At 43.0% G+C, this 13414-nt stretch overlaps 1 protein-coding gene across 2 annotated transcripts in view; it reads left to right on the forward strand.

Moving 5' to 3' along the window:
- Positions 1–11345, forward strand: part of stat5a (signal transducer and activator of transcription 5a) — a 79337-nt gene extending 67992 nt beyond the window's left edge. For both annotated transcript variants that reach the window (XM_080447890.1, XM_080447891.1), the window contains 9 exons: positions 250–372; positions 1095–1187; positions 1347–1553; positions 3942–4036; positions 4397–4539; positions 4646–4801; positions 6675–6726; positions 7500–7610; positions 8440–11345. In XM_080447890.1, the coding sequence (XP_080304016.1) occupies positions 250–372; positions 1095–1187; positions 1347–1553; positions 3942–4036; positions 4397–4539; positions 4646–4801; positions 6675–6726; positions 7500–7610; positions 8440–8563 (1104 nt within the window). In that variant the 3' untranslated portion in view covers positions 8564–11345. The remainder of the gene's footprint in view (positions 1–249; positions 373–1094; positions 1188–1346; positions 1554–3941; positions 4037–4396; positions 4540–4645; positions 4802–6674; positions 6727–7499; positions 7611–8439) is intronic.
- Positions 11346–13414: the final 2069 nt, after the last annotated feature.

Consider the following 13414-nt stretch of genomic DNA (forward strand, 5'->3'; position numbering starts at 1 on the left):
CGTAGCTCTGAATCTGTTCTTGAGAGATTCATAGATTAATAACATCTCAACTCTGTGGTCTGAATCAAAGAGAATGCATGCATTGCACATTGCTAGTCAAACTTAAAAGGCAATGAGGCTACATTTAACTAAAAGTATAAAAAATCAACCCGTAAGTCAATTATTTACACATTAAATTAAACTCAGGATTTTGTTGTGTATGTTTGTCCGATGTCTTCTTTCATCTTGCTGGTTTCCCCTTTCATGTAGTCTCTGAAGAGGATCAAGCGGTCGGACCGGCGGGGGGCCGAGTCGGTCACAGAAGAGAAGTTCACCATCCTGTTTGAATCCCAGTTTAGCGTCGGCGGCAACGAGCTTGTGTTTCAAGTTAAGGTACAGACCCGCGGACCGAGAGGAAACAGAGAAGCCTCCGTTAACCCATTGATACCTGGAACGCATCTGTGTCACTTTAGATGTCTTTGGCTATTCAAAAATAGCAGATATACAAGCTCATAGCGCGGCACCGAGTGCCGCGCTATGAGCTTGTAGATCTGCTATTTTTGAAAAATCTTGAAAACTTTTTTTTTTTTTTTTTTCCAAAAACTGATTTAGATTTTTTTAAAGAATCGCCCCAGGTCTTAATGGGTTAAGCCTGATATACTTTATATTTACAATAGTTGTGTGTCAGTGTCGCACAGTAAAAAATAGCCGAAAATAGCCTTACTTACAACGCATCACATCTTGATGCGTTTTGAGCTTGTAGATTGGCTATTTTCAGCACGCAATACCAATGCACCAACAAAGTATAAGTCAGGCTTTACTTTCAACACAATGATGCTACATTCCTGCTATAGTCGGCTTTTGTGTGTCTTCTATCATGCGTTTGTCACAGGAACATAACCTTGAGCATTCACTCCGACACAAACCATGATGATACATAAACTCACTCCCACACTTCACCTAGAATGTTTTGTCTTTGTTTAGTTTTTTAATAGGAGTCACTCGCAGTAATTGTCCAATAATTATGTCCATAGAAATGTGAAGGTTGCTTGTTGTTACATGTGTATTGTTAACACTATTGTTTCACTGATGGACTCCTGTGTTTCCCCGCGCAGACGTTATCACTTCCTGTCGTGGTGATTGTGCACGGGAGCCAAGACAATAATGCCACGGCAACTGTATTGTGGGACAACGCATTTGCAGAGCCGGTATGTTGTGTTGTGTGTTATTTTCCTGAACCATGTGTGCACACATGCATACGTGCATTTTTGCACCTGCTCTGTATCATGAGTTTTCGCATGCTGCTTTACTTGCCAGATATGATAAAGCTCATGTGGACTCTTTTCCTCTGCCGTCTGCGCCTCCAGGGACGGGTGCCCTTCCTTGTGCCTGATAAGGTGCTGTGGCCGCAGCTGTGTGATGCTCTCAACATGAAGTACAAGGCCGAGGTTCAGAGCAACCGAGGGCTGTCTGAGGAGAACCTGGTCTTCCTGGCGCAGAAGGCCTTCAGCAGCTGCAGCAACAACCCAGACGACTACCGCAACATGACAATGACCTGGTCCCAGTTCAACAGGGTCAGCGCCACTCTCTGGGCTATCCATTATTGTCTTAGTCATTATTCTGTCAATTACTTTTTTATTTATTTTTTTAATCAACAAATTTACCGCAAAACAATTCTAAATGATTTATCTATTTGTTTTTTATTCAATCAGTCTCATTAGTCACTTAAGCTCTATTTTATACGTTTTATAGGTTTATATATTGTAAAACTGTGTTGTGCATCGCAACCCCCCCAAATTGATTATTTTATTAACATATTTTTTTGACTGAATCAGTCAGCGCAACTCGTTCATCCAAACGCCCTCTAAAGCTATGGGATCACAACTGCCGTCACTACATAATGAGGGAAATGTGCATCAGTTGGTTCAATAATCTCGGCCATTCAACTTTGTTTTGTTTTTAAAAAATTTCACATAGGCCTGCTATAACGCCACCAGGATTATTTGATATTATTCTTACAGATTTAGTCATGTGAACATGTGATCATATTCCATCCTCCTGATTGGCTAAGATTTTCAGCTAAAGTTTGCCGGAGTGGCTCGTTTTTAACAAAATGCCTCAAACATGAATGCAGCGCCCGTTTGCCGTGAAAGTTTGCACACACATTCCCACTAGGTCGAGGAAGAAATGCCACCCTTTTCACATTGGCCTATTATAGTGCCACCAGCAGGCAGATTTTTGCAAAACACATTTTTATATCTTACTCCTACAGATTTTGTTCAAACATCACGCAAATCGGTACATTTTATCTCTGTCATGTGATCAAGACGGATCTGTCCGATTTCTCATATTTCATCCTGATTGGCTAAGATTGGCATCTAAGGTTTGCAGGAGTGCCCCGTTTTGAACAAAATACCTCAAATCATGAACGCATCCTGATTGGCTAAGATTGACTTCTACTACCTGGCCTGACGGAGACCTGTGCTCCGAGGAGCACATTTCTCTTGTCTAAACATGTTTTATTTATTGATGGCCCTAACAACACAGTTTACCGAGAGCACCTCTCCCCCATCTGATAAAGTTGTCAGCGGTCTGTCTGATACAATTAAGTTCAATTATTAGATCATTACCAGAAACTCTGCAGCCGCAATGAGGCACTCAGGATTATATTAGATAAGAATTAATAGATTCATAAAAATGAAATTTGCTATGTCTCTGAAACACTGTTCAAAGGAGTTGAATTATGGTATTTAATACTGCAGTTTTTATTAGAAGCCGAGTAGTTATTTTTGTTTATGTTTACAGTTAGATGTTGGATTGTTTTGAGTGCATGAATTTTGTCCACTATTCTTTAGTTCTATCCCCTTGCTTTAGTTTGTGTGAAAAACGTTTCGAAGGCGTTAATTTAGATGCTTGCCAGAGGGTGAAGAGTAGCATGTGTCTGTGTCTACTGTAAGTTAGCTGCTGGCTAATGTTTCGTAAGATTCAAGAGTCATGACAGTACTTTTCAAGGGTTTTAGCTTGGTACAAGCTGGTATAATATGATTGTGTCATTCTTGTTTTGTTACTTTCCCCAGTTTTCTCTTTGCACTGTTAATTTGCCCCACAGGCTGAACTCAGGATACCACTAAGGCTGCATGCAAAGCTAGATGAGTTATTCATTGTCTTTGTTCCGTTTAGCCATGTCAACAAAGACCTACCGTATATTCTCTGGTGGACCTGAGTCACAGCACCTCATGTGGGTAGCAGTCATGCTGATGGGTCTGTTTGTCCAGACAGCCAATGGCTAATTTAGCTGGAAGCCTCATCGGCTCGCTTGAAGCAGCTACTTGGGGGGGGAGGTTACACTCACATTCACTACACACCATCCGTCTCCCTCATTAACCCATTAAGACCTGAGGCGATTCTTAAAAATGTTTTCTATATCCTAACAGTTTTTTGAAAAAGATCTTGAAAGAAAAATCGCTATTTTTCAAAAATAGCAGATCTACAAGCTCATAGCGCGGCACTCGGTGCCGCGCTATGAGCTTGTATATCTGCTATTTCTGAATAGCCAAAGAAATCTAAAATGACACAGACGCGTCCCCGGTCTTAATGGGTTAAATTACAGGAACATCTCATTTCAGCCGGTTCACACACTACTACATGCACGTACATACATGTACAGGTGCATGTGCAGACGCTTGCTCTCTCTCACTCTCTTTATCTGTGTGTCTCTCTCATATACACACTAACACATGTACAAATTTGGATTGGCCGTGTGTTGCTGTGTCCTGATTGAACCCAGGTAATTGAGGACATGTTGTTCTCTCTATCTGTGGGCCGGCTGGTCTCTGGGAACTCGCATGACCTTCAGAAGATCAGCGAGTCTGTGTATATATTCTGATGTTTTTTTCTTTCCTGCTGTGTATGTACATGCACAGCGTTGGCTTACACAAAGCTCCCTCCCCCCCATCTTACAGGAAAGCCTGCCAGGGAGGAACTTCACATTTTGGCAGTGGTTTGATGGCGTGATGGAATTGACGAAAAAGCATCTCAAGCCACACTGGAATGATGGGTAAGGAGAGTGACGGAGGTCGCCGTCAATTTCACTCTTCCATTGAATGACTGCTAAGAAAGTACTGGTTTTATTGTATTGGCTAACCAAACAGCCTTTTTTCTGTGTGGGTAAATAGCTACACTCAACCAGTACAGACTGGATGTGACATCCCCCCCTCTCTTTTTCAATCTCCATAACAGCCAATGGTCCACACTTGTTGAATTTTCCATGGCAACCTGGCGATATTCCTACCTGCAAATGTGGGGCATTAAGATGAAACAAGAGGGGTGAGAGAGAACACGTGACAATTGAATTATCTCTCTCCCTCTCTCTCTCTCTCTCTCTCTCTCTCTCTCTCTCTCTTTCACTCTCTTTCAGTGCTATTTTGGGCTTTGTGAACAAGCAGCAGGCTCAGGATATGCTGATGTCTAAACCCAATGGTACGTTCCTTCTGCGCTTCAGCGACTCTGAAATCGGTGGCATCACCATCGCCTGGGTGGCGGAAAACCCCAACAAAGCAGGTACAGTGCATGCTCGTCGCTCACTGAACGTTGCCAGGCCTGGAAATAATTAACGTGCCATAGAAATAATAAAGTTTTTTTTTTTTTTTTTTTCCTGAATCGTCAGGGGAGAGAATGGTCTGGAATCTCATGCCATACACAACCAAAGACTTCTCCATTCGTTCTCTGGCCGACCGCATCAGCGACCTCAACCACCTACTCTTCCTGTACCCTGACAGACCCAAGGATGAGGTCTTCTCCAAATATTACACTCCACCGCTATGTACGCAACCTTCTTTTCCTACACAGCTAAATCATGTTCATTTACACCACCTGTTGCATGTCGTCGTTGTCGGGTGGTAACCTTGCATGTCCAAATGGAGTTATTGGATCCAATGTAGTTATTATTTAGTTACGTGGAGACTGGCTATTTTTCGCTACTTTTGCTCAGCACTGTCATACGATTTAGTATAAAATAATGCATTCATTTGTGAAAGAAACATAAAAAGACTGGAAATAGTGCCCTCGGAGCACAGGTCTCCGCCAGGTCAAGTAGGTTATTGTGGGCCAGAAATGTTCGGAATTCGCCAATCAGGATGGAATGTGAAAAATTGGACAGATCCGTCTTGATCACATGACCATAGAGATAATGTGTACCGATTTGATGTTTAGACAACATCTGAGTAATATCAACCTGCTGGTGGCGCTATAATAGGCCAATGTGAAAAGGGTGGCATTTCTTCCTCAACCTAGATGTGCGTGCGAAGTTCACGGAAATCGCACGCAGAGTTTATTATGTAGATTTGAGGTACAAAACGGTCCACTCCTGCAAACTTTGGAAGACAATGTTAGCCAATCAGGATAGAATATGACAAATCGGACAGATCCGTCTTGACTATAGAGATACTGTGTGATGTTTGGACAAAATCTGTAGGAGTAATATAAAAAAAAATGTTTTGCAAAAATCCGCCTCCTGTTGATGCTATAACAGGCTCATCTGAAAAATTTGGGGCAGGGGTTCTGCTCTGGCATCCAGGGGGCAGTGTTGCATTGGTCATTGCACGCGGTGCCACGCTGTCTCACCAGTCTTTTGAGCAGGAGCACGCGCACGCACATGCACAGATGTGCGCCACCTGGCTACTTTGCATATCAGTAGGTCAGGTGTAGTAGCTTGTGACGTCTGTAGATTAGTTGTTGGTAGGCTACTCAGGAAAACAATAGCCAGCAGATAAAGGCACTTCACACCCCATCAGATGCACAACCCCGTCTGGTCTCTCCATTCAAATGCATTGGTCTAGTGAGGGCAGTGGAGTGAAAGATCAAACTCGTTTCTCAAGATATAGTCAGAAGGATTATCAGCGTCCATCTTCGTTTTAGTTTTTCCACAATCACAGGTTAATAGCCTATATATATGCATTTTATTATCCTACCTTTATTTCTTAGGTTCTATAAATCAAGGGATTCTTTCGAAAAGTTACAAAGTCACACGCGTCACATAGCGTCCCCCCAGGCAAAGAATTAAATTAGAATTTTTTTCTCTGTTTTTTATGTTGATTTTAACTGTTTGGTTGCTACTATATATGTCTATGAAATTAATTCAAGGACCCCAACGGAAACAAGTCCGCAAGGACTTTTTTGGTCGGACCTTTTAGACAAAAGTATTATAAATGTAACTGTGTTGTTTTACATTCTTTTGCCTAATAACATTTTCAATCAATCAAAAAACCACTACACCACTGCCAGGGAGTGTGTGTGCACAGTTTCACGTTGATCGGTGCTGGAGATTAGCTGTTCACAGACGGACAGACACACACACACACACACACACACACACACACACACAGACACACACGGACGGATGGCAAAACGTAGTCTTGGCCACGCCTTCGGCCTGGTGGAGACAATAAAATTTGGAGATGCAAGGTTTCTGCCTGACAATGACAATGAATAAACCGTTTAAGCTGCACAGTAAAATCCTCAGTTTTATATTATCCATTTGTAATGTAACTCCAGGAGTGTACAAAATGTAACCAAATGGACCTGTTACTTACATTTGTACATTCTCAGAGTTAAATTAACACTGTGTACTGTATTAACAATTGTACTGTGTGACAGCTCTATGACAACCACAACTGTCTTCTGTTTGTCTCTTCCAGCCAAAGCGGTGGACGGCTATGTCAAACCCCAAATCAAACAAGTGGTACCAGAGTAAGTGTCTCCCACTCCCTTCCTCTTGTCCTCTATCCCAGTGGTTCTCAAACTTTTTCATTTGAAGGACCCCAAATATTTTGTGCCAGGGACCCCATACAAGATTTGTGTTATTAAAATGTTTCCAAAAAAAACAAAAAAAGATTTTCTGAAAATAGCAGATCTACAAGCTCACAACGCGTTGCATCGTGACAGCTTGTAGATTGGCAATTGACAAATTTAGCTGGGGACCCCTTGAATCCCCCTCAAGGACTCCTGGGGGTCCCCACTTTCAATTTAATTTAAATTCAATGACATTTTATTATAGTAACAAATCACCACGAGCTGTCTCAAGATACTTTACATATAGAGCAGAGGGCCGACATTGTCCCACCCTCTCTTTCCGCTCCCCCCACCCCCCACCCACCCACGAGGCAGCGTTTAGAGCCAATCATCAAACATTGGTTCCTGAATTCAGATCGACCATTAGTTGGCTATTACCGTTGAAGGAGGCCAATTAGAGCATGCATGGGTCCCTGAGCTCGTTGTTTCCTCATCATTACAGTTTGGCTTGTTAGTTAGCGGGCCCCGCCAAGTGCTGCTCTCTGCCCCCATAACCCCCCCCCCCCCCCCCAACATCACCCTGATGCACCCTCGGACGAGCGAGTGCAAATAATGAGGCAGTGAGCAGTGCACTGGGAAGCACGCTGATACGCACCTCGAGACAGTTGCTTTGGAAACTGCTGAAGACAGGCTTTTATCTGACATTTTGTGTGTGCTCATCTCCTCCACAGGTTCACTACACCAAATCCTGACCCGGCGGGCGGGAACCCCACCTACATGGATCACGGAGCCTCCCCGGCACCTGTCAATCACCCTCATACCTATGCAATATACCCACCCGTGTGAGTCAACAAGCCACTTGAAGATCCAGTTTCTTCCGTCTCTCTCCTCGCTCTCTCTCTCTCTCTCCTCTTCTCTCTCTCTATCTCTCTATTTATTTGTATGTTCAAACATGCATGTGAAAGAGCGTGTCTCTGTTTCTGCCGACCGAAAATCGTCTCTTATAATGATGATAACGCGGAACTTTGCACCACGTTATCATCGGCTGGGCTAGCAATAATCCAGCCAATGCTGGGGTTATTGCGTGGGTTAAATAGGCTTTCTGTCTGCCTTTCTCCTTCCCTCCCCTCCCCTTCTCACTCTCCATCTCCCTCTATCCCTCTCTCACGCTGATCTACAGTAGCTCTGTCTCTCTCTCCTTCCCTCCTCTCTACCTTTCTCTCACTCTCTCATTCCTCTCTCTCTCGCTGTGTCCATATTTGGCCATAGTCAGTTTGCACTGACGTCTGGGATCTCCATAAATAGGCATATGACCGTCAGACCGCCCGTTTGACGATGTTTCTCAACATCGGGTCCGGGGACCACCAGGGGGGTTCCATAATGGACCCTTCAAGGTCTGTAACTCTGAGAGTGTACAGATGGAACCAAACGGATCCTTAAGGTTCCGTCTGGTTCCATGCGTACACTCTCCGAGTTAAATAAACGCTGACGATTTTTCAGTGCAGATTGGGGTCCCAGAGATAAAAAAAACCTAAAAGTATCAAAATGGGGGTCCGTAGCCTAATGCATGGGGGTCCTTGAAATTCGAAAGGTTGAGAATCGCCGACTCTCAACCTAGTAGATATCCTGAGCGCTCTCATGTGTCTTCTTCCTCTCACTGCCCTGAAGCAGGGGTGACCCCATGTTGGATGCAGACGGGGACTTTGACCTGGATGACACCATGGACGTGGCCAGGCACGTGGAGGAACTGTTGCGGCGGCCCATGGAGAGCCAGTGGAGCGGCCAGCAGTCCTGACCCTTGACCTCTGGCCCCAAATGACACCAAAATGAACCCTGCCTCCCCAATCCCAACCTCCCTTTTCTCATGGTTTTTAATTCCACTCATGTGTCATGATTCTTTTATTTTTGTTTTGGTTTTGTTCTTCTTCTTCAGATAGCTATAATGTGAAATGTTACTAATGGTTGTGATTGTTTTGTTTTTTCTTTTCAGCATGAAAGCATGCATGTCGGTGACTTCTTTTAGTTTTTTACTTTTTATTCGTGTCCATAAGTGTTTGTAAAACAGACTACCATGTTACAGTATTGTGAAAAGAAAGAAAGAAAAAGAAGCTCATTCACATCGTGCATGCATTTTCAGTTGATTTTGAACATAAAGGTTTTTAAAAACAAAAACAAAAAACTAAAGTATCTACTGTATGAAGCCAATTTAACGATTGTACTGTTTTATTTTTATTTTCTCTTTGTAAATGGTTTATCGATATTTTGATATGGACGTTGAAACCTGCCCTTTGACAAAAAGATAGGACTTTAATGAAGAGTTTTCCTCTTGCGCTTGACAATATAATCACAGTTGTTGCTAAAGTGGGGTTTCGATCAGCTGTTAACGTCCATATACACTAACCTAAATGCAGAATGACTCTCCTGTTGCTCTCTGCGTAGCTGACCACACACACACACACACACGCACACGCACACACACACACACACACACTCTCTCTCGCTCTCGCTCTCGCTCTCGCTCTCTCTCTCTCTCTCTCTCTCTCTCTCTCATACAGTAGGGACATGTGCACAATTTTATGATGTGTTTGTTCGGATTTGTTCACCAGCTGAAACCAGGGGGCCTTGTGCCTCTTTCTCACAGGGCTATGTGTCTTGTGTTTGCACAGAGAAAAGCAAATCTAAAGAATTTCTCTGGCGCTGCCTGCTTATCCTCTCTGGGGCCCCCCCTCCCTCTCATCTGTTCCACTCATCAATGCTACCTCTCATTACTCCTCCGTCAGTTGTTGTTGTTGTTACTAAAGCCTAATTCAAGCTTTGTTTAACAACGATATTGCTTGCAGAAAAAACAACAACGGATTTACAGTTACAGTAAGTTATTCTCTGCGAGTGACACTGCTGTGCAATGAAGCATAAATTAGTTTTTTAAGGTTGCAGTTTTTCCCAAACTCACTCTCATACCAGAAGGCTATAGGTACATTCATAAGTGTTCCTCCTTGCGATTTGTTGTTACATGTGATGCTGGGATGATCCTCTGTCCGCTATAGAGCTGGCTGCTTGTTGAGCTTGATTTTGAACATTTTAAATACGTGATGGAACCCAGGTGCATCGGGAGAATCAGCATTTTCTTTTATTTTCTTTTTTTTATTAGTCATGTCAATTCCCATTTCCCCCCCATGTAGTCCCTGTCACTGCTGACCCCTAATGTTTGGTCTTACGGAGGGTGTAGACAACCACGACGGGACTACACGTGATGTCACCGATTCACTTCTTTGCACCTGACAGTGAGGAGTTTCATTAGGACGACGTAACACATGCGGAGGGCTATCCTTCCTAGTTCCGCTCCCTGCTGAACAGACGCCCCGGCCAACCTGTAGGAGTCGCTAGGCTAGTACAGCAACATCCTCCCCAACTGGCTTACCACCCATGAACACTGCCAATTGTTTCCGTTGGAGCACCCGGCCAAACTTGACGCACCGTGGAGGATTTGACTCCACTTTACCCCTGCTACGCCCGGACGCCATGGACCATCAAGCGTTTTAATGTCAGATCACTTGTGTACTTAACTAGACTCGAGTCTAGTGAACTACAGGCTGTGCTGCCCTCGTCCATCTGACTCTCTTGTTCCTCCGTGGTAAAATCCTCAGTGTTAATTTAGTCTTATATTACATTTATAGAAAAGAAAATGTACGCTCTCTGCGTTTAACCACTTAAACCCTATGTATATTTAGTTGACCGGGGTCCCCCAGGGATCTGTACTTGGCCCCCTTCTTTTTTCCCCCTACAAAATCTCTTTGTCGAAAATAGTCGATCTACAAGCACTTGTGTTCGCCGAATGTACGCCCCCCCAGAAAGAGACGCAATGGGTTCATGTGGTTAATTAAAACTGAGGATTTTACTGTGTGCCCCCCTGTGCTCAGCTTCTACTAAACGTGTACACAGGTGCACGTATGTGACAACAGGGCAATGCCAGCAGCTGACATCCACAGGCTTCTGAAGCAGTTGATCTGGCTTTGAATAATTGGATGTACTCTTCGGTCCCGGGCCATTCAATGGCCATTTATAGAAAACACAAAGATTATTGTAGACAGGCTTTGGTGTTGTGTGTCTCTTTTTCTGGTGTTGTTTATATATACAGTATAAAGTTATTTTGCAGTCAAGATGTTGTTTTGATTCTGTGTCCCCTGTTCCGCCATGTGGCTCTTTGTTGTGTCTTCATATTCCCACAGGAAACCAATATACACAGTGAAGTGTCTCAGACAGTTAATGCCGTAACGATAGGCTCGGCACTTACTGATTTCAAAGCACATGAGGCTGGACCTCATCATGTCCAGCAGGTGGCTGGTTTAATAGATAGAACATGACACTAATGGGACATAGTTAGGGATTTGAGATAGCAATTCAAGGCAGGGTTAAAGCTTTGATTTCTACTTCGGCCATAAAACAATATAAAATAAAAAAGATGGTACTGTAGGCTTTAGCAAGTGCCATTCAGCTGTAGTTAGTTAGCCTACTTTTGAGATCATCCAACATGAACTGGAGACGATATTGATTGGAATAAAAATACGTTTTCAAATGTATCGCTGTCTCTTTATTAACATTTTGTTATCTCAATAGATGATGTATATTTATTTTGCCACTCAAATGGGTTAGCTGAAATGCAAACAGATCTATGGTGTAGGCCTATTGGACGAACTGGATGTGGTATAAGAAAATTAACCTGACGCTTCCAGATCCAAAGAAGCTTTCGTCACCGCCCCCATCTGGCAGGGTCAGGTTATAAGAAAATGGCCACCCATTCATTTCATCCTGATAGGTTATCACTTGAAGCAGAACAAGGGTAGCAAATCGCTTGTGTAGCACACATTTGTATGGTATGTTCAAGCTCTTTCGCATACACATTTTGTAAATAGTATTGCTACCCTGTTTATAGGCTACGTGTAAGGTCGCTTATGGAGACATACTGCTACATTATTTTATATTATTAAATAACTATATTTAATAACTAGATTAGTGTTTTCAGGCGATTCTTGAATAGAGGGGAGAGAGCAACAGTCTGCTTATTTCAATCAATTTGAAATGTGCCGTTCTTAATCAGGTGTGCTTTGTAAGGCTTGCCAGTGCAGAGTGCCCTGTCCTGCTGAGATGAATAGGCTCTGTGCATAAATGTAGTCGTGGGTTTCCAGAAGGTGGCCTAGCCATTTCCTGTTACGGTTCATTTTCCCATAGCTTTGTTTGACTGGCTCAGCAGATTTGACCCAGAGATACATGAAGATGTCATGTGTTTCCTTTTTAAACCTGCTGCTGAGCCAATCAAATGAAGCTATGGGAAACTGAACCGGAACAGGACACGTGTATGAAAAACCTGGGACTACAGATATGCGCAAAGAGCTTAAAGCTTAATTTATGATACTGGATGTGTGTGCAGTGCTAATTCTGCTCAATATTTACAGTAAGGTGTGAATTATAATTATGTATCTACTAGGCATTCACCTAGTGTGGTCATTTGTATGAATGGAACTGTGAACTGACTGAGCTAACTTCTCTGGGTTATCATACCATTGACACAGGCATGTGTTAATGCATAATGCTTATGAAATAAACTGAAGTCCTTTCTACTTTGTGTGTGTCCATCCTGTTACATCTACAGTAGGTGGCCTACTAATTCTTTGCCATAGCCTCATTTCTACTTTGTGTGTGTCTGGTTCGTGTCCATCCTTTTACATCTACAGTAGGTAGCCTACTAATTCTTTGCCATAGCCTAAGCCTAGTCTCCCAGTCCTAGACCCCTTTCAGATCCCCTTGAGAAATCAATTGTGGGGGTCGGTCATCCAATCCATATTACAGATAACAGATAGGGCTTTGTGACCAACTGCTTCGAAGTCTTCATGAATGTTCACTGCCTTGATCAAGTAGCCTAACAGGCTAAATGTGTGTCTAAGTACACTGCATTTCAAGTAGTGCAGACTGCACATCATTTATAAACACAAAGTTAGACAGGCTGATATATTTATTTGAGAGTTTAAATTTAAACCACTTGAGACGAAGTTCAGTCTTTAATCCGGAAACACAAGTTATATTGGGGATTATTAGAAGCTCACTCTGTTTTTGTTATTGCCTTTTACACATTAGAATCATCAGTGTTGAGCAAATGCTATTTTCTCCTTGTCTTTGTGAATGAATAAACAAATTATTGTCCATTGCCCTTGATCTGGGGAGGGTGTTCTGTCAGGACTCCGCCTGTCACCAGACTGGCCTGCCACACTGGAACACTTTCCTTTGACTGACTGTTATTATTATATTAGTTTGGATAAACAAACACCCACATACTGTACACACATCACATGCATACAAACACAGAGAGAAACAGAGAGATCCCTTTTTGTACTTCTCTAGAGGAGGCCCGTCCCTGTATTCCCTGTTCACTCATGAATTGTGTAGCCACACACAGCTCAAACGCCATCATACATTTTGCATAATGACACCACTGTCATCGATCTGATTAGAGACAACAATGACACGACCAACAAAGAGGAAGTCCCAGCCTAGACATCATGGTGTCAGGATAACAACCTCTATCCTAATGTCAATAATATAAGGAGTTGAACATGTACAGTATCTGTATCGCTATGGAAGATGCTGGTCCCAA

This window comes from Gymnoscopelus braueri (assembly GCF_963280865.1).
Source record: "Gymnoscopelus braueri genome assembly, chromosome: 13".
Lineage (NCBI taxonomy): Eukaryota > Metazoa > Chordata > Actinopteri > Myctophiformes > Myctophidae > Gymnoscopelus > Gymnoscopelus braueri.